Here is a 20,848-nt window from a genome sequence, read left to right as displayed (position 1 = left end):
TTGGTCAAAACACCACAAGAACCAAACTCAACAGCAGTGTTCTCCCCCTGTGTAAACAGCCCCTGTTCAGAACGCCCGCTTTCAGCACCTCTTCCTTTAAATGATAATGAGCCGCTCGTTGTTCACCCTGACCCCGAGCGCACAGCAGTGAGGAGCGAGGAGCAGAAGCTCTGGTTTTTAGCCGTTTTCGCTCTGTTCTCTGTACTTTTAAAGAATATTGCTTTGTAGTGAAACATGTTCTGTTACAGCACTTTTGTAAACCAGAATAATGACTTTTAAGGGAATTGAAAAAGTCAACCGTAGCAGGGAAACCACACACTAACAGGATCAGCACATCTGAGGCGGGGGTGTGTTTAGAAGGGCTCTGGTTCAGCAGAATTGTGCGGTGGAGACTTACGCCCTCACAGACTCTCTGTTAGTGCTGTAGGATAGAGCAGCAGGCTGAGACTCGCCCCCACATGCTACTGAAATCCCACACCATTCACACTGCTGAATCTTGTGTACTATTAAAAATGACAATTATCAGTTTATTTTAAAAAGAAAAACAACAGAAACAAACCAAAAATAACCCTAAAAATTAAGTATTAAAATGCGCTTTGTTTCCAATCGCTAACATCAGAATCGATGGTGTCAGATCAATGTCAAACGTAGAGGGTGTGGACACCGGGGGGAAATACAAACCTGTACGTTTTAACATTTCGTGTTAAATTCGAAATATCTGTGAAATTCGCGAGCGCAGAGAGAAGACGTGTCTTTGGTTCATTCCTGAATGTTTTACGCTCTCGATTTTAACGTTCCCTCGGGCTCTTTTTGCACTCGAGAGAATTTTGAATCTCGTGGGGTTTGACAGTTTGGGGGCGGGGTCAGGGCTGTATCTCAGTGAATGTTATTGGCCGATGTCTCCTTGCTGTTTTATTATTCCCGAGAACAGAACAAATTCATCGCTTTTTCCTGATGGAGCTCATAACGAATCCAGCGCCCAATACCTTCCTCTCACTCGCCATTTTCAAATTATTTCAATTTTAATTTTTTTTGGTTAAATATAATGACAGTTATCATCATAAACGTATTTGTAACGCCTAATAAAACCTTGCTCTGACCACCTGAGCCACTAAGGCATTAGGAACTGTGGCCATTATGAGTTACAGAAGCGTTTATCTGATTTACACGTGTTGACAAACCATCACATCCTTCTCAGCATCTCACTCTTTCTTCCAGTCAGTGTTTTCTTTATCATCATCATCTTATACTTTTCTATTTTCAACACTGCCACTAAACAACAGGGGCATGGTTTAAAATTCACCACTGCACACATCTGCGATAAATGCTCACAGATATAAGATCTTGACAGATCCTGTCACACTGAGCTGTCAATGCTGTGGTTAGTTCAGAATCAGACACAGAGCTGAAAAGCTGTTGCCTTGTTATTGAAATTATTAATGTTCCGTATGAAATGTGTTTTTAATGAAAATAAGGGCGTTTTCACATTTGACCCGAATATTTGAGTGGACACCGGGGACCCATTCTGACGTTGTTTGGAGGAGGGGCTCATTTTCTCTGGATTGTTTCCAGACTGTGGCTCAGTTACTCAATCCTCCACGTCTATCTTCTCCATTTCGGTTTGGAGAACGTTAGACACCAGGTCGCTGCTCTTTACTATTTTACCAAAGCAATAACAAACACACGAACATTAGGGCACTAGAGGTGATCACACACACACACACACACACACACCCCTGAAGTAGCCGGCGGCCATACCCAGCACTTGGTGAGCAGTTAGAGGCACATCAGCCATGGATGTTGAGGGAAGAGACAGTGCTATTCCTTTGCCCCTCCCACCTACAGTTTTCTTGCTGAACCTGTCACCTTCGGTTTCCAAGCCCGGCTTCTCCAACGATTAGGTCACGGCTGCCCCCGAACACACAGCATTTCACAGTGCACTCTGAAACTTCTTAAAGAAAGTGATGTGATGGGTCGAAGCAGACGTGACACCCCACACTCAACCCCGAGAGCAGACAGCATCCACGCTCTTGAAACGAACCCCAGGCCTCACATTTCAGGAGGACGGGGATCAGTCCTCTGGATGCCTCCTGGGCTTGTAAACAGGTCTCAGGCTTCCCCTAATCCACCGACCCTCGCAGAGCAAGTGCCCCTGGGTCTGGGATGATAATCTGGTCAATGCTCTGCGGTTTTAAACCCTGGGACATAGTCCAAACACCCTGTGAACATCTGCAACGGCTGTGAGATTTCACTTCTGTATATGCTTCAACTAATGGTTGCCATGTTCCTATATCTCAACACAGGAATCCACACTCCTGCACCACCCTCGAACACACACACACACACACACACACACACATTCCACCAATTCCCCAATGAATGTCTCTCTTCCTCAAGCTGAAGTCTCAGAGCTCAGAGGTCTTGCAAAACACACACAGAGGAATATTTTAGATGTGTTTTTTTGACAATAACTACAACATACAACGTAATTTACACACACCATTCATTTACATGGTCTCTCTCTAAACACTGAGCTCAGGAGCATGGGGACAAAGGTCTAAAGCACTTTTTAAATTGACACTGTGTTTGGAAGGTGCCCTATAATGAATTAACCCTGTCCTGCCTGGTCTGAAGAAGCAGAGCTGAGGTCCACAGCAGCACTAGTCTTTAACTGTTTAATACATTAACCCTAAAAGCAGCCTAAAAACTACAAGGAGGGACTAGTTTACTCTGCCAAGCAGTTCCCTTCTATTTATGTTATATTTAAAATATCTAATTCCTCTTTTCCAGAGCAATATTATGATCCATGTGTGGTTATTTTAGAAATGAGTAAAAAGAGAGAAAATGAGAACCGAGAAGAAACAGAACCAGAACAAACGTATTTGTAAAACGCCTAATAAAACCTTGCTCTGATTCCTAATGCCTTAGAGGTCACTGAGAATTACAGATGTCTTTGTTGTACATACATTTATCCACACAGTTGAACTACTGTTTGTTTTTTGTTGAAAATGTGTCATTTCCAAAACAAATGACATGAAAATATAGTGGAATGTTTGAATTCTGAATTAGAGTCGACATCACACACAAAAACGCTCTATAATTTGCACACAATGTAATTCAAATGTCACTGAAGCTCTTATGAGTCTGATCTCAAAGCTTTTAAGGGTTCAGTCAGAATTATGGTTTGTAGATGGTATCAGCTTAATCAGCATCTCACACACACACACACACACAGTCAAGCTGAAACAGCTGTGAATCACACCAGTATGTGTGGGATGTGCACCTCTAGAGGCCTTAATTGAGGCAGTATCTCCACCTCTCTTCTGACCTTTTGCTCTGTGTTCTTTTCACAACTACAGCTTCTCTTTTTCTGACCCTCTTTCACAACATCACTCGCTTCTGCTTCTCTCTTCTCTTCCTGTAAGTGATTCTGGGAACTGTGTGTGTGTACGTGTGTGTACATGTGTGTGTGTGTGTGTGTGCACGTCATTTCAGCTGTTGCTACAGTGCTCTGGTACAAAGACACAGACACGGAACAGTGTTCAGTGTGGTCTACAACCCTGTAACTAGTTCTGTCGCTGCTGTGAGGTAAACACACGGTCCGCAACTGAGACAGATGTGTGCAGATGTTATATGTAAAGGCCTGATCCATCATGCGATCTGTCTGTATCCCAGGGTTTACCTGTAGATGACTAGAGTCACTACCATAATTCTGAAGACATTCAAATGTAGCGCAGTTAAAAGGTTACGTGTAAATAATAGCACTGATTCACAACGCTGCATACTTTGACCCTTCTGGCCATCCATACTTTAAGTCTGAAGCCCAGATGTAGTGTCATATGATAAAAATAAATGAGATTAATCACATCACACTGTAGTTCATCACTGTTATTCCGCTCTAACTGCAGTTGTTCATTTGCTGACTTTTGATCCTAAAGTGGAGACACTTCTGTTTAAAATCAGAGCGTTTAGTTCTGGATTTGTTCAGGAACTGTTTCAGGAACAGGTTTGTTGCAGCAGAACATCTCCAAAACATGGAGCACTTCCCTCCTAGAGACCAGCCCTTTAGGAACATCATCCCCTTTGCCTTCCTTTAGATTTCCTGTTGAGTGTGTGTGTGTGTGTGGGACCAAGAAAACACAGCACAATCAGAAATCACTTAGGCGAGGCAAAATAAACAGGCGAGAGAGGCCGAGCACACTGTGGAGATGTCAAAAAGAGATCAGGACGTTCACGGACCGTGTTCAGGAAATTATTATTAGTTTATTAGCCACAGTGCAACAGTGAGCGTTTAAAAACTGTGTTCTGTTTTTACACTGAAGGGAAGTACAACACTGAGCTGCGGTGCTCACAAACAGAAGTGCAACGAGCAAAGAGCATGAGCATGTTTCTCCTCAAATCTCACCACAGAGCCTCTTCAGCAAACAGAGCTACATTCAACCACACTCACATAAACACACACACACACACACACACACACTTATTTACTCACATACACATTCACTCATTAATAATCACTGACTCATATATACCAACATTCATACTCACTCACTCATACATAATCACATACTCATTCTCATACGTACTCATAGACAGTATAATCACTCAGTCACGTAATCACTCGTACATAATCACTCAGTCACATTCACTCATTTACTCACTCACATTCACTCATACATAATCACTCAGTCACATTCACTCATATATAATCACTCATTTACTCACATAATCACTCAGTCACATTCACTCATTTACTCACTCAATCACTTACACTCATTTACTCACTCACATATTCACTCACTCATAATCACTCAGTCACGTACACTCATTTACTCACTCACATATTCACTCATACATAATCACTCATTTACTCACATAATCACTCAGTCACGTACACTCATTTACTCACTCATAATCACTCAGTCACGTACACTCACATATTCACTCACTCATAATCACTCAGTCACGTACACTCACATATTCACTCAATCATAATCACTCAGTCACGTACACTCACATATTCACTCACTCATAATCACTCAGTCACGTACACTCACATATTCACTCACTCATAATCACCCAGTCATGTACACTCATTTACTCACTCACATATTCACTCAGTCACATACACTCATTTACTCACTCAATCACTCAGTCACGTGCACTCATTTACTCACTCACATAATCACTCATTAATAACCACTCAATATTATCACATAGAACACTAAAATGCTGAGCCAAAGCACAACTCTGACTCCAGACTGTTTGTGTTTGTGTTTGTTTGCAGAGCCCATCCCGGAGTCCCCAGACTTCCTGCAGGTGTAGGACTGAGACAACCCTCAACCTGTTCCCTCTCAGCCCTCTGGAACTGCCCTGCACTTGTTTTTTCCTTTGCCCTCTGTCTTTTATTTTTTTCTGTCACTGGGGGAGAAACATTGTCTTTAGGGAAAGTGAAGAGTTTCATGAGCATTTTCCACCTGCAACAACAGCCAGGAGCATCACCTCGTCTGCTTTGTGTTACAGTGGGGGCGTCTGAGATGGCTGTCCATAGAGCAGCGGTTTCCTGTCCGGTGACGACACAGACAGGCTGGAATGTTCCATAACAAAAAGCAAGGGGTGTGGGGTGGGGGGGGGGGGTGTTGTTACAAAGAGTCAAACCGGGGTATTAACTTTTGTCTTGGCTCACTTTCTCTTTTGTTTCCGATTTAAAGTGAAATCACTGGACGGAGTTAAGTTCAGGGGCGGCGTGCGATGATATGTCACCACTGTCTTGGGAATAACCTATAGATTTTATAAACGTCTTCAAGGATCGTTACATTATTAACATACTTCCCGGCCCTGTACAGTTCAATGTCATTATTATTTTAATCACCGTACACATCTCAGAGCATCCACAACCCTGCACTTTAGCCTTCTCTTCTGTCGCGGTCCTGACTAGGCCTGTCACACTGATTCTGGTTCAGACAAACCCAAACACCTCATGGACATTACCAATTACATTATTAACACAGTGTGTAAACTGTGACAGACCTAGTTGTGACTTTGCTAATTAAGCCCCTCCCTCCCTCCTGTTCTGAGCTCAGTGCCTCAATAATAAGAACCAGAGAGTGGAAACTGAGCCACAGTTCTGTACCTCGCGTCATGTTGCCTGGTGCTTTATTGTTGTAGCATGTGTGTGGTGTGTGAGAAATGTGTGTGAAACACCACACACTCTAGATATCATCGCTGTCTGTGGATGTTTACTACACCATTTCAGGACGAATGGACCAATAGAAACGCTCCAAACTTAAGTGGGAAAAAACCTTTTACACTGATTTTCACAGAAAATTCAGTTTTTGTTTTTTTTTTATCTCGTCTCCTGTAAATAACTATTTGGACACATGATTTTCTTTGGACAGCGACGGTGTGTGTTTATAGTTCTGGTGGGAATTGTACCTCTTTAAACTGCCAAACAGCTACAGCTGCCAAAGCACCTGCCACTCAGCCTTAAAATAACGCAACAGAGTTTATTGTTTATACAGCTTTTATAGTGTATTTTTATGATGCTACACATTTGTGCTTTTTCGTGTGTGTGTGTGTGTGTGTGTGTGTGTATATGAAGTCAGCTGGATCTGAGTCTAATTTCGATGGCTGATGAGTTTAGAGCACTTTTGTAGAAGAATGGAAGGATGACTGGGTGGATGCTGATCAATACTCAGTGCAAAAATATAAATGTGTTGTGAACATTGTTTCTATGAGTTACATTTCCAGTGGATACCGTTTCTACGCAAGGTCCCGTAGCATCTAGCTTTGGCTCCACAGCCCAAACTCTCAGCTTGTGTTGGGCCCTAGATCAGTAAGATAATCAAAGACTTGTGAACACCTGCCTCTCAGGCTTCAGAGTAGAAGTAGATCATCTCCTCTCAGCTCTAGGAACAGCTTTTACTCTCCTGGAAGGGCTACAATTGACACTGGAACACTGCTGTGAGGATCTGATGGTCAGGTGCTGATGTTGTGTGGTTAGTTCTGGATATCTCTCTCTCTCTCACACACACACACACACACTCCACTCCAACTCTTCCTAAAGGTACCAGGTGGAGCTCCATCGCTCTAGAAAAAAGAGGCCCAGTGCTTCACCACCCAGTGCTGGGGGGCTTTATACCCCTCTGGTGGACACTTGCCATTGCTCATGTGCAGCTGCTCCAGTGTCGCTGGATAGTGTTGAATGAAAATGTTTATATTAATTTAATAGTGATTTCCTCACCTCAGTGGTGTGTGATTAGTCACTGAATATCAGCGCTCTGCTCGAGAGGTAATATCAGAAGCAGTGACCCTGGGTGTCGTGTTGGGCCCTAATACGTGTGTGTGTGTGTGTGTGAGTCAGTGTCATTCTGTGCAATGCCTTTTACAGACATTCTGTATAAAATTATTCTGCTGTTAAAAAAGTATATAAATCTTTTATGTGTATTTTGTACAATAAAAATATATTGTAATACGTCATGGCTTCTGTTTTTGTTTCGTCACATAAAGCTCATGATGTTAAACATGTGTTCAACAAGTTGATGCGAGAGTATTTGATTTATTTACTAAGTCAAGTCATATCTAGCATTGTTCAATAGAAAATAATTTGTCTTAAATTTTTTTTAATAAAAAAATCTATTTTCCCTATTCTAACAAATGAAAAGCAGTATAAACACATGGAAATCTCTCTCTCTCTCTCTCTCTCCCTCTTTCAGTCTCTCTCTCTCTCTCTCCCTCCTTCAGTCTCTCTCTCCCTCTCCCTCCTTCAGTCGCTCTCTCCCTCTCCCTCCTTCAGTCGCTCTCTCTCTCTCCCTCCTTCAGTCTCCCTCTCCCTCCTTCAGTCTCTCTCTCTCTCTCCCTCCTTCAGTCTCTCTCTCTCTCTCCCTCCTTCAGTCTCTCTCCCTCTCTCCCTCCTTCAGTCTCTCTCTCCCTCTCTCTCCTTCAGTCTCTCCCTCTCCCTCCTTCAGTCTCTCTCTCTCTCTCTCCTTCAGTCTCTCTCTCCCTCTCTCTCCTTCAGTCTCTCTCCCTCTCCCTCCTTCAGTCTCTCCCTCTCCCTCCTTCAGTCTCTCTCTCTCTCTCCTTCAGTCTCTCTCCCTCTCTCCCTCTCCCTCCTTCAGTCTCTCTCTCCCTCTCCCTCCTTCAGTCTCTCTCTCCCTCTCTCTCCTTCAGTCTCTCTCCCTCTCCCTCCTTCAGTCTCTCCCTCTCCCTCCTTCAGTCTCTCTCTCTCTCTCCTTCAGTCTCTCTCCCTCTCTCCCTCCTTCAGTCTCTCTCTCCCTCTCCCTCCTTCAGTCTCTCTCTCCCTCCTTCAGTCTCTCTCTCTCTCCCTCCTTCAGTCTCTCTCTCCTTCAGTCTCTCTCTCTCCCTCCTTCAGTCGCCCTCTCTCTCTCTCTCCCTCCTTCAGTCTCCCTCTCCCTATCTCTCTCTCTCTCCCTCCTTCAGTCTCCCTCTCCCTATCTCTCTCTCTCTCCCTCCTTCAGTCGCCCTCTCTCTCTCTCTCCCTCCTTCAGTCTCTCTCCCTATCTCTCTCTCTCCCTCCTTCAGTCTCTCTCTCCCTCTCCCTCCTTCAGTCTCTCTCTCTCCCTCCTTCAGTCGCTCTCCCTTTCCCTCCTTCAGTCTCTCTCCCTCCTTCAGTCTCTCTCTCTCTCTCCCTCCTTCAGTCGCTCTCCCTTTCCCTCCTTCAGTCTCTCTCCCTCCTTCAGTCTCTCTCTCTCTCCCTCCTTCAGTCTCTCTCTCTCTCCCTCCTTCAGTCTCCCTCTCTCCCTCCTTCAGTCTCCCTCTCTCCCTCCTTCAGTCTCTCTCTCCCTCCTTCAGTCTCTCTCTCTCTCCCTCCTTCAGTCTCTCTCTCTCTCTCCCTCCTTCAGTCTCTCTCTCTCTCTCCCTCCTTCAGTCTCTCTCTCTCTCTCCCTCCTTCAGTCTCTCTCTCTCTCTCCCTCCTTCAGTCTCTCTCTCTCTCCCTCCTTCAGTCTCTCTTCCTCCTTCAGTCTCTCTCTCTCTCTCTCCTTCAGTCTCTCTCTCTCCCTCCTTCAGTCTCTCTCTCTCTCCCTCCTTCAGTCTCTCTCTCTCCCTCCTTCAGTCTCTCTCTCTCTCTCTCTCTCTCTCCCTCCTTCAGTCTCTCTCTCTCTCCCTCCTTCAGTCTCTCTCTTCCTCCTTCAGTCTCTCTCTCTCTTCCTCCTTCAGTCTCTCTCTCTCTCCCTCCTTCAGTCTCTCTCCCTCTCTCCCTCCTTCAGTCTCTCTCTCCCTCTCCCTCCTTCAGTCTCTCCCTCTCCCTCCTTCAGTCTCTCTCTCTCCCTCCTTCAGTCTCTCTCCCTTTCCCTCCTTCAGTCTCTCTCCCTCCTTCAGTCTCTCTCTCTCTCTCCCTCCTTCAGTCTCTCTCTCTCTCCCTCCTTCAGTCTCTCTCTCTCTCCCTCCTTCAGTCTCTCTCTCTCTCCCTCCTTCAGTCTCTCTCTCTCTCCCTCCTTCAGTCTCTCTCTCCTTCAGTCTCTCTCTCTCCTTCAGTCTCTCTCTCTCTCCCTCCTTCAGTCTCTCTCTCTCCCTCCTTCAGTCTCTCTCTTTCACTCCCTCCTTCAGTCTCTCTCTCCCTCCTTCAGTCTCTCTCTTTCAGTCCCTCCTTCAGTCTCTCTCTCTCCCTCCTTCAGTCTCTCTCTTTCACTCCCTCATTCAGTCTCTCTCTTTCACTCCCTCCTTCAGTCTCTCTCTTTCACTCCCTCCTTCAGTCTCTCTCTTTCACTCCCTCCTTCAGTCTCTCTCTCTCTCTAATAAATATATAAGCTGTTATTCCATCATTTCATGTGCTATGTGTAATAACTGCACAGTCATTAGAGCCAGTGTAATATAATAATGCAGGGCAGACCCTTTTTCAGATTCAGATTGAGATTACACTCGACCTGTTGCGTTTGAGTCGTCTTTAGAGAGGCCGCTGTCTCGGATCCTGAAACAGGAACGTGTTGACTATTTGAAAACGGTTCCTGTTTCTGAAACAGAAAGAGGCTCAGTGTGGGTTTCCTGTTTTTGCTGATCGCTAATTTGCACTTCCTTTCTTTAAAGTGCACGCGCACTCAACAGCAGCTTTAAATGCCAGTCGGGTTTAAATGGCAGTCCCTGGGACTGCGGCGTCTCTCAGGGTGCAATTCCAGTTTCCTGCCTCAGGAGACAACAGATGAACCCTCTTCTCAGCTCTTATTCGTCTTAGTGTCACACCATGGGGTCATTTCAGAGAGTGACAGGAAATATAACTCTTACAGTTTGTGTTGTACGTTTGAAATCTATTAAGAATCTGCCACAAACACAAAGAGAAAGAGAAAGGTCCAGTGTTTTTTCTCAGCCCTTGCACTGTAAATGAGGACCTTTAACAAAACACTACTCCAGCCAATCAGCAACAGGGAGTGTCGTGCACAGCTGAAGGGGAGGAGCAGGGGTATTTTCTCATCCCGAATACTTGAGTCCACACCCAGGGCTCGTTTGTGACCGGGGCTCGTTATCTCTGGATGCTTACAGACGCGAGAACTCCATCAGAACTGTGGACTGACTGCACAAATGGGATCTACTTTGTGATGCCGGGCACTTCACCGCACGGGAGCCGTTCTTGTACGATCAGATAATTAGTCGTGCAGACCAGCGCGTTGTTTTCTATGCTCTCAGAACACACACTCAATCCATAGAGATGATGTTATGACAGTCTCCCTGCTCCAGTCCTGAGACATTGTGGTTTTACGAGGCATGGGGAAGTAATGACGTCAATCGAAGCAGTCACTTTATTAAAAGCAAACCCCATACCCTTTCAAAGGGATCAGAGAAGGGTGCTCTGGACCACACCTGGCCCCGGAAACAGCTTTCACGCTCGACCAAACGTAATGTACTTACAGAGCAAGTGAACCTGGGTGTGGAAAAGAGCTTAGAGTCAAGGTGAGGTGGCCAACTAGGAGGAGAGACCCGAATGCTGAAAGGCGTGAACATGGGTTGAGGATGTTGCTCTATTCCTGCTTCATAGGGCGGTAACTTTGACTTATATTTCTGGTTTCACAGGAAACTGTTTCTTACTTGAACCTTCCGTACTTCCTTAAAAACTGCAGCATGTAACATTACTTAAGGTGGAACTGACTCACAATTCTGTGCCTAAAACTATGCCTAAAAATACACACCATTTCCCTGGTGTGTTAGGGTTAAATTTTACATTTTGTTTTGTTGCAGGAAGTAAAACATGCAGCACTTTTCCACTGCACAGTACTGACTCTACACAGCTCTACTCTCTGTTTGGTTATTGGTACCTAGTTGGTTTTCCACAACCATAGCACACACACACACACACACACACCATCACAAAATACCATTTCTAACAAGAACAGTGAGCAAACCACTACAACGGCGGTGGTAACGTTAAAGGTTTGTGTTGTTGTTTGGGACTGAACACAGCTCCGTCATCAGTTCAGACAGATCAGTAGAGTTTGTTCCTTCCTTGTTGCAGCGTCCAGCTCTCGCTGGATTCTTTCGTCGGCCACCGATCCAAGGAGCGTTTGAACCTCTTCAAAAGACCACGGCGTCATTTTACGAGCTGCCGTCGTGAGTCGGATAAAAACAAACGTGATCTCTGCTGCAGCTGGAGATTTTACAGATGGAGAGTTGGTGCTGGTCGTCTGCGTTGCGTGGCGTAGAGTGACGACTCTCTCTGGACGATCAGCGCTCTGCAAGGTTTACACGCCACGGTTTAGTCCCTACTCGACTCGCTCTGAACCACGAGAGAACAGCCACTAAACAAGAACCCGCTTCCAGAACCAGAACCTGATTCACCTGGTGGTAAATTGATGCTACATACAAGCAAAAAGAGCAGAGTAGAGTCAAGTACGATATTCTCTTAATTTGAACTGCCCCTCATCCTCACCAAGTATATTTTATTTTTGTCTTAAACACATGCACCGTCTGTGATCACTACTTTTGCTACGGAACATACGTAGCACTCAACTAAAATGTAGCCACCTGCCCAAGGTCTTTCAAACCCCAGGCCACACGCTTTGAATGAGTGACAAGTCAAAAACAGAGGGCACAGAGAAAATGACAACGATAAGGAAATGATTTGCACACAAGCGCCCCCTGGTTTACGTTACTCCCAGAGAGATTCAGCTATCACCTCACAAACAAACTGATTCTGGACTGGCCTCTTCAGTGATGACACACTGCTGAGACAACACCACCATGCCCTACAGGTTTTGAAGGAGGCCACATTTCTATGTATCACTTATTTTAAGCTGGTTTCCTGTTGGTCAGCAGTTGATCTACGTTTTGACTTGACTTACAGACTAGAAGTTTGTGGTGTAGACAGAATGTAACACATCCTATAACTCTGCCCTGTGCTCTGCTCATGTCGCTTGTGTTTAGGACACAGTGTACTGCTGCTACAAAGCTGAGAAACCGGACTGTAGGCTATCCCTAATACATACATTCCCCTCTCTTCCTGTGCACCACCATGGGACCAGATGTTACAGAGACAGGTCCATCCTACTCATCAAGTAAGTGTCTCTTTTTCAGTAAATATTCAGAGTTAAAAGTCCTGGCCAAAATAGGAGTCACCTGTAAACGTCTGAAACCCCCTGAAGCATTTACCTCATTCGCATTGTGGCCGAGTGCACGACCGTCCTGGACATTCCCTGCTTAGATCAACATCAGCAAAGATGAATCACTTGATTGTGATTCGTGAATCGGTTTGATTGATGAATATACCGTACACGTAAGATTCACCACCCACACACATTCTCTTACCGAGAGCGGTGGGTTTCCCTCGTCCTCCACGGTGACGCTGAGTGTGTATTGCTGCTGTCGCTCCCGGTCTGGGGGTGAGGGTCTGGTCACTATCTCGCCGGTCATTCGATCCATGCGGAAAGTGAGGTCCTGGTTGCCGTCGGTGATGTAGTAGGACAGCATGCCATTGGGTCCAATGTCTCGGTCGGTAGCAACCACACGCAGGACTGACGTACCCCCTCCTACATTCTATAAACACACACACATACACACATTCTCAGTCCAGACACTGAGGGGTTCAAAAACTCCAGCAGCACTGCTGTGTCTGATCCACTCTACACCAGCACAACATACACTAACACACCACCACCACGTCAGTGTCACTGCAGCGCTGAGAATGATCCACCACCACATCACACCTGCTTTGTGGGGGTCCTGAGCGCTGAGGAACTGGGGGGAAAGGGGGTAATAAAGTATGCAGAGCAACAGGTGGACTACAGTTTGTGATTGTAGAACTACACAGTGCTCCTGTGTGCGGGGCTGAGAGAGTGGACAGAGAGAGCAGAAAGGAGGAGGTACTGACCTCACTGATGCTGACGTTGTAGCCGCGAGGGCTCTGCACTACAGGAGCATTGTCGTTCACGTCCACAATGTTTATGGTCAGGGAGTGGTCCGTGAACCGAGGAGGAGAGCCGTTATCCATGGCCCTCACCTGCACACACACACACACATACACATACACACACACAGGTTAAAGGCTGCCACCAAACACACACAGCACACTCTAAACCAGGAATGATTAATGACTTCATCGGTCACTGGGGGATCACCCAGGATAAAGTGACTATCCATATCTGGGCACACACACACACACACAAACACTCATTCACTCATATACACATACACACACACACACACACCGACACACACACACACACTCATTCACTCACATACACAGACACACACACACACACACTCATTCACTCACACACATACACACACTCATTCACTCACATACACAGACACACACATTCACTCTCTCACACACACATACACATTCTCTCAAACACAGACACACACACACAAACACATTTATTCACTATCTCTCACACACACACTCATTCACTCACACATACACACACACATTCACTCTCTCTCAACCACACACACACACACAGTCTTTATAGACAGCAGTAATAATGTGGTGTACATTCACATACAGAATTACAGTTCAGACGCTGCCTCCTCAGAATGCAGCTCACTGTTGTATTTTCTGTCTGTGTGTGTTACAAATGATTATTAAACACCACTACGTTGCTCACATCCTAATTAATAACTATTTACTGCAATCATTTAAAACCATGTTTAAACCTTTATTAAAGAGGTACTGCTCTGAATCAGTAATGAGGCCCCCACCGCCACATGAATGACACAGAGACTGTGACTGTTTAACACGATCTGTGTCAAAACTCTAGCAACATGCGGATGTGGGACACCTCTGTTAAAGCTGAGCGACTGCCAGCCCAGTGTACTGCAGACTACATGCGAACCAGAAGTGGCACATTACAATGGCTCAGTGGCCACGCGTCACACAGCAGCTCTGGCCCACGTCTGGTGAAGAAACTGGAGGTGTCCCAAAAAGTGATGTCTGTGCCACTGTGTATTGTTCTGAGACTGTTATTGAACCTGCTTTACTTCCACTTCTACTGTACACCACAGTCCATCCCCAAAGGTCAGGCACATTACAGTTGCTTGTACCGTCTCTCTCTCTCTCTCTCTCTCTCACACACACACACACACACACACACTATACATTGCTTATTACTTATAATCTGTGTTTTTTGTCTATGTTTTGGGGTTATTTTTTGGTTTTAAGTGAACTGTATGTAAAAATGTATACATTGTCTGTCCCTTCTAGCCATTGACAATGGGTCATTAATGTGGGGGATGGGGGTCAGACCAGGCCCAGGTTCATTTTGCCCTCTGTGAAGTATAAGGACACATATTAATGACTGTCCCCTGCTACTGACTGCAACATTACGTCTCAAAGACAAACTGTCGCTGATCTGTGTGTATGTGTGTGTGTGTGTGAGTGAGAGAGTGAGAGAGAGAGAGAGAGATACAGGTCAGTTCCAAGAGCATTCATGTGGTTACCTATAAGTTTGCTTTCGAAGAACGTAATTCAGATCTCACCACGTTTACTGATGGGAATTCTGCTTTGTTGAGCCTCCTCCACACATTAAACAAACACAATGCCCCGTGGCTGTAGGGCAACAACCTGAACATGAACATGTCCCCCAGATTCTACCGCAGAGGAGTTAGGATCTTACCTTCAGCAGGTAGCGGTCTATCGCTTCTCGGTCGAGGGGTGCGTTTACGTAAATGTCTCCGTACGTGTTGTTAACGGTTCGTATCTCAAACACATCCTGCATGTTCCCCGCCGCTAACGTAAAGTTCACCTGGATCAGGAGGCAGGGGCCAGAAAAGATAGAAGAAGAAGAAGAAGAAGAAGAAGAAAAAGAAGAAGAAGTAGAAGAAGAAGAGGAAGAAGAAATAAAAGAAGAAAAAGAAGAAGAAGAAGAAGTAAACAAAGAAAAAGAAGAAGAAGGAATAAAAGAAGAAGAAGTAGAAGAAGAAGAGGAAGAAGAAATAAAAGAAGAAAAAGAAGAAGAAGAAGAAGAAGAAGAAGTAAACAAAGAAAAAGAAGAAGAAGGAATAAAAGAAGAAGAAGTAGAAGAAGAAGAAGTAAAAGAAGTAGAAGAAGAAGTAGAAGAAGAAATAAAAGAAGAAAAATAAGAAGAAATAAAAGAAGGATAAGAAGAAGAAAAATAAAAGAAGAAATAGAAGAAGAAGGAATAAAAGAAGAAGAAGAAATAGAAGTAAAAAAGTAAAAGCAGAAGAGAAGGAATAATAAGAAGAACAAGTACAAGAAGGAGAAGTAAGAATAATATTAATTAGAAGAAGAGGAAGAAGAAGAGGAAGAAGAAATAAAAGAAGTAAAAGAAGAAGAAATAGAAGAAGAAGAAGAAGGAATAAAAGAAGAAGAAAAAATAGAAGAAGAAGAAGTAAAAGCAGAAGAGGAGGAATAATAAGAAGAAAAATAAGAAGAAGTAAGAATAATATTAATTAGAAGAAGAGGAAGAAGAAGAAAATGAATAAAACCAAGAACCAGAAACAAAAGAAGACAAAGTAAAAGAAGAAGTAAATGAAGAATAAAAGATGCAGAAGTAGTAAAAGGAGAAGGAGAGGAGAAGAAAATGAAGAGGGAGAAGAAGACCAGGTTTCAGTGATAAATAAGTAGAATACAGCATTTACAGAGTGCCACACACACTCATAATTAGACTCTCTCTCTCTCCTCACCAGTCCATTTCTCCCAGCGTCTCTGTCCCGCGCCAGCACCACAGCCACTCTGCGTCCCATGGGCGTGTCCTCAGGGACGTTCACAGACAAATCCGACGTCAGGTCAAACTCAGGGCTGTTGTCGTTCTCGTCCAGAATCGTGATGGACACCTGTCACGGGGCAGGACACAGGAGCAGGACATGAACCCCCCCACAACAGGACAAGGTCTATTTATCAGAGATCAATGTCTGCTTTAAAACTCAGAGCAATGGACTGTCTCTTACCTTCTACACAGGGACAAAGCATTGGACAAAGGGAAAGATGAGGGTTAGACACAGCCTTCTGATAATTTACTGCTGAATAAAGATGGTAAAGTAATGAGTAAATGATAAAGAATAAACCCGTGTAGGTTAAGTCTGTTACTGGTAAGAGTCGGACAGTTGTAGTCAGTGCAAGTTTACCACAGTGGAGCCTCTTTTGGGTCCTCCATCATCAGCCACCACCGTGAGGGTGTAGGAGTCGCCCCTCTCCCGGTCGATCAGACCAGTTACAGTGATACGACCCTGAGGAATACACGACAGGTTCAGAAGAGAGGGGGGAGGGGGGGGGGTGAGAGAGAGGGAGGGGAAGAGAGAGGGGAGAGAGGAGGGGGAGAGAGAAAGAGAGAGAGCGGAGAGAGAGGGATAGAGAGAGAGGGGAGAGAGTGAGAGGGTGTGGAGAGAGGGAGAGAGAGAGAGAGAGAGAGAGAGAGAGAGGAGGGGAGAGAGAGAGGGGGAGAGAGAGAGAGAGAGAGTGGAGAGAGGCAGAGAGAGAGAAAGAGGGGGGGAGAGGGGAGAGAGAGAGAGAGGGTGTGGAAAGAGGGAGAGAGAGAGAGAGAGAGAGAGAGAGAGAGAGAGAGTGTGGAGAGAGGGAGAGAGAGAGAGCGGGAGAGAGAAAGAGAGAGAGCGGAGAGAGAGAGAGAGGGATAGAGAGAGAGGGGAGAGAGTGAGAGGGTGTGGAGAGAGGGAGAGAGAGAGAGGAGAGGGGCAGAAAGAGAGGAGGGGAGAGAGAGAGAGAGAGGGGGAGAGAGGCAGAAAGAGAGAAAGAGGGGGGGGGGAGAGAGAGAGAGTGGAGAGAGGCAGAGAGAGAGAAAGAGGGGGGGGGAGAGGGGAGAGAGAGAGAGGGTGTGGAAAGAGGGAGAGAGAGAGAGAGAGTGGAGAGAGGCAGAGAGAGAGAAAGAGGGTGTGGAAAGAGAGAGAGAGAGAGAGAGAGAGAGATAAACGCTGTTAAAGCTGGAAAATGTTGTTCATTGTTAAACTAAGTCAGCGATATGCGCTACACGTCCAGATAATGAGTGAATCCAGTCACTCTGGTGTGACCTGTACCTGTGACACCTGTGAAACATTTAAAGTAATGGTCATCAACCCTCTCGAGTTCCCTCACCGTGACGCTGTCGATCTTGAAGAGGGCGAGAGCAGCTGGAGACGTGTCAGGGTCGAAGCGGTAGCTCAGCTGGTTCAGGTTATCAGCCGACTGCGCGCGCACCTGGATCACCTCCGTCCCCGTGGCTATGTTCTCCTTCAGCGAGGCTTCATACCCCCCCATCAGGAAGGCCACCGCCTCGTCCAGCTCGTTCAGCAGAGTCACGTACACGGTGCAGAAGGCCCGGTTGAAGGGAGGAGCCTGGTCCGTGGCTGAAATGTTCATCAGGTAACTGGTCTTGGTCTCGTAATCCAGGTAGTCCACCGTGGTCACCAAACCCGTGCTGATGTCCACCTCGAACTTACGGTCAGATCCAGCGACCAGAGAATACGACACTGCACCTCCGTCTCCTACAACACACAGAGATTTAACTCAGTGCTCTTATTTCTCCGCGCTCACTGTGTGTGTTTTTAACCTAGTTTTTGTGCCCTCGCATAAACACGGGTCCAGCGCTGTGATTGGACAGACTCAGACGAGGGGGCGGGGCGATTCTAAAGTTTCTGCGCTTGACGTCAGAAGCGGAGCAGATTCAAAATGACTCGTTTTATCCCATGTGGTCTCCTACATGAGATATGTATCTGATTTGTGGGCACGCAACATGAATGTAAATGCTCAGATCGGATTTCATGGGTTTTTTTTAAGACCCTGTTTTGACGGCCAATTGATGGACCAATAGGAAAGCTTTAGCTGGACCAATCAGATCGCGAGGTTTGTTTAATCAATCCGAATCATTGAATCATTGATTTGTTGCTGTCAGCCATAGCGCTTTTCCACCAAATGAACTCTGGTTCTTGAACCGGTTCCGTTTCGTGTTTCTACGGACAGCGGAGAAACGTAACCAAGAGCAACGCACATGACATTGTGCCTAACTGCACCAGAGACACATAAAAACGGGCAGTGTTCCTGTTTTTTTACTATTATTTATTTATATGAAACGTTGTGAATGACCCTGTGAAGCTCCACTGGGTGATAACGCTGTATTTGAAGCTCTGAGCTCTTGGTTACATTTCTGCGCTGTTCACAAGGTCAGCAGGACGCCTCTGAACTCGGCCACAGCGCCCCCCGCTCATGACGTATTCCTGATTCCCCTCTAAACGTGCAGAAATGCTGCCGTTCACTGAAAAGAACCAAGGTTCCAAGAATCAGGAACAGAACCAGTTCAAGAACTGGAGTTCATTTTGTGGCAAAGCAATATGGCAATGATTCAATGATTCCGATTGGTTAAACAAACCTCGCGATCTGATTGGTCCTGCTAACGCGTTCCTATTGGTCAATCAATTGTCTGTCAAAACAGGGTCTTAAATCCAAAACTGCAAAAAAGAGATTCACTCACGCAGCAGAGAAAGTGAATGTGTGGATGTTTTCACCTCATTCAAAAACTCCCACTGTCACATTTGGAACCTAAGGTCTGCTCTGGCACATTTAAAGCCGTTTGAGAAGGTACTGATTCACACATTCACCACATTTGATTTACAAACGCATATCTTTATTTTACACATTTGTGATTTTAAATTATTATCGTTGTTGTTGTTTTAAATTTGTGTATTCCAATACACTTGTGGGTTTCAGTTTTACGTGTCTGTAGTTGCTCAAAGGCAGTTACAAAGTCCGTTACATTTGTGAGTATTGTTTTACAAACTCAGAATCGTTTTGACCCTTTTTTGACTCCGTACAAAACAACTAGCTCAAGCTGCATCCCAAATCGCATGATACTGTCTACATAGTGCACTTCACAGATACTACACTAAAGACTACGACCTACCACACACACAGGGCACTAGTTTGATTGGAATGTGAAGCTTATTGCCACTTATAAATGGTTTTGTGATTTGACATTCACACACCTGAGTGACACACACTACATGAGTGCAGAAAGCGTTAGTTTATGACCCACGGTGTGCACTACAGAGTGTGAGGGAGACATTTTGGCTTTTTGCACCTTTTCATCCTAATAACACACAGTCGATGAGCTGTTGGTTGTCCTCCTGTGAAAAATGTGATGAACAAATGAACTACGACGCATCTGTTTATTCAGTGTTGACACTTAGCTACTGTGTCGTCTCACAATTATGATGTTTTTGTTGTTAGTGAAGGAGGCGGTGTGTATGAACCAATGTGCACCACGAGCTGTTTCAGGAAAAGGTTCTACACATTAAAGACAGAGGCCACTTACATTTATGAATGTGACCCCTCAAGACCTCCATCAACTGATGAATGTGGTTTGTAATGTGAACAGAGCCTGAGGTGCACACGCTCTGAACAGGGGACTTTTTTCATGTTATGTCACATTAAAGGGAAGGTCTATGATTGTGGGCAACTGTAGAACTCTCTGGTAGTTTACATTCCAAGGGTAAGTGTCTTTTAAGGTGGAGCATGTATTTAAGGGGAAAAAACACTCATCTGTAAAGGTTTATTCACTGTCTGAATTCCCACAGAAACTAGTGTGACCAGACGTCCTCCTTTAACCGGACATGTCCTCTGTTTTAGACTTGAATAAATGTCCGGGCGGAATTTCACAAACGTCCGGCATTTTGTTTTTTTAGCGCTTACATAGAACTTCGAGAAGTTTCTTTCACAAACTAGTCCCGCCCTCCCCTACTCCGATTGGTTCGCTTGAGTGAGAAGGGGGCGTGGTGAAGTAGCCGAAAATCTTCTGATTGGACGGTCTGACTGTAGAGCTACCGTTACTGGTCGACAACCTTCTCTGTAAACATTTAATTGGTCAGTCTGCACGTTAATAGTCGTCCGCTGTCCGCCTCTTTTTCACCATCTCAGATCTGGTCACCCTACAGAAACGCATGTGTAACTGGAGTTGTTTAGTTTTGTAGCACTGTCGCTAACGCAGTTAGCCGTCTCCTGTTTCTGGAGACATTTCCACCTTTAGTGATCTGAAACAGCAAAAATAGGTCAATATTACCCACCTATGGAGCAGTCGTGAGGTCTCTACATCGTCTAAAACTCCAGATGCCTTTGTGATGAGCAGAGAAAAAGGGAGTGACAGACTACCGTACCGCACCGAGCCACTCATTTACAGACACCGGGGCTTCGTAAACAGATAAGACTGGTTTCCACTGGAGAGCAGCAAATGGTGAGGAAACATCTCATGAACGTTGTGTTTTTTATTACAGTCGTGAATTACGCATTTAAATATATTCTCTTCTGATATCAACTTAATTTTATATTAAAGTTTACATTGTTTTGGCTGTAACTGTGTTTTTATTTCTATTGATTTAATGTGGAAATGATGAATTACTGATACTCAGTTCCCCAAGCCTGAAATATGTGTGTGTGTGTGTGTGTGTGTGTGTGTGTTTATGC

General features: G+C 45.1%; 2 protein-coding genes across 2 annotated transcripts in view; one reads left to right on the top strand and one right to left on the bottom strand.

Moving 5' to 3' along the window:
• vsir (V-set immunoregulatory receptor) overlaps nt 1-5,631 on the top strand; it is a 28,143-nt gene extending 22,512 nt beyond the window's left edge. Inside the window, exon 7 of the mRNA XM_066679569.1 lies at nt 5,288-5,631. Coding sequence (XP_066535666.1) covers nt 5,288-5,325 — 38 coding nt within the window. The 3' untranslated portion in view covers nt 5,326-5,631. The remainder of the gene's footprint in view (nt 1-5,287) is intronic.
• Nucleotides 1-20,848, bottom strand: part of cdh23 (cadherin-related 23) — a 422,443-nt gene that overhangs the window by 78,843 nt on the left and 322,752 nt on the right. Inside the window, exons 31-37 of the mRNA XM_066679568.1 lie at nt 17,492-17,880; nt 16,531-16,632; nt 16,354-16,356; nt 16,090-16,239; nt 15,060-15,188; nt 13,313-13,441; nt 12,751-12,978 (exon numbers count right to left, since the gene is read on the bottom strand). Of these exons, the coding sequence (XP_066535665.1) occupies nt 12,751-12,978; nt 13,313-13,441; nt 15,060-15,188; nt 16,090-16,239; nt 16,354-16,356; nt 16,531-16,632; nt 17,492-17,880 (1,130 nt within the window). The remainder of the gene's footprint in view (nt 1-12,750; nt 12,979-13,312; nt 13,442-15,059; nt 15,189-16,089; nt 16,240-16,353; nt 16,357-16,530; nt 16,633-17,491; nt 17,881-20,848) is intronic.

The sequence above is a fragment of the Hoplias malabaricus genome, chromosome 8 (assembly GCF_029633855.1).
Source record: "Hoplias malabaricus isolate fHopMal1 chromosome 8, fHopMal1.hap1, whole genome shotgun sequence".
In the NCBI taxonomy this organism is placed as follows: Eukaryota; Metazoa; Chordata; class Actinopteri; order Characiformes; family Erythrinidae; genus Hoplias; species Hoplias malabaricus.
This window is presented reverse-complemented; position numbering and strand designations above follow the sequence as displayed.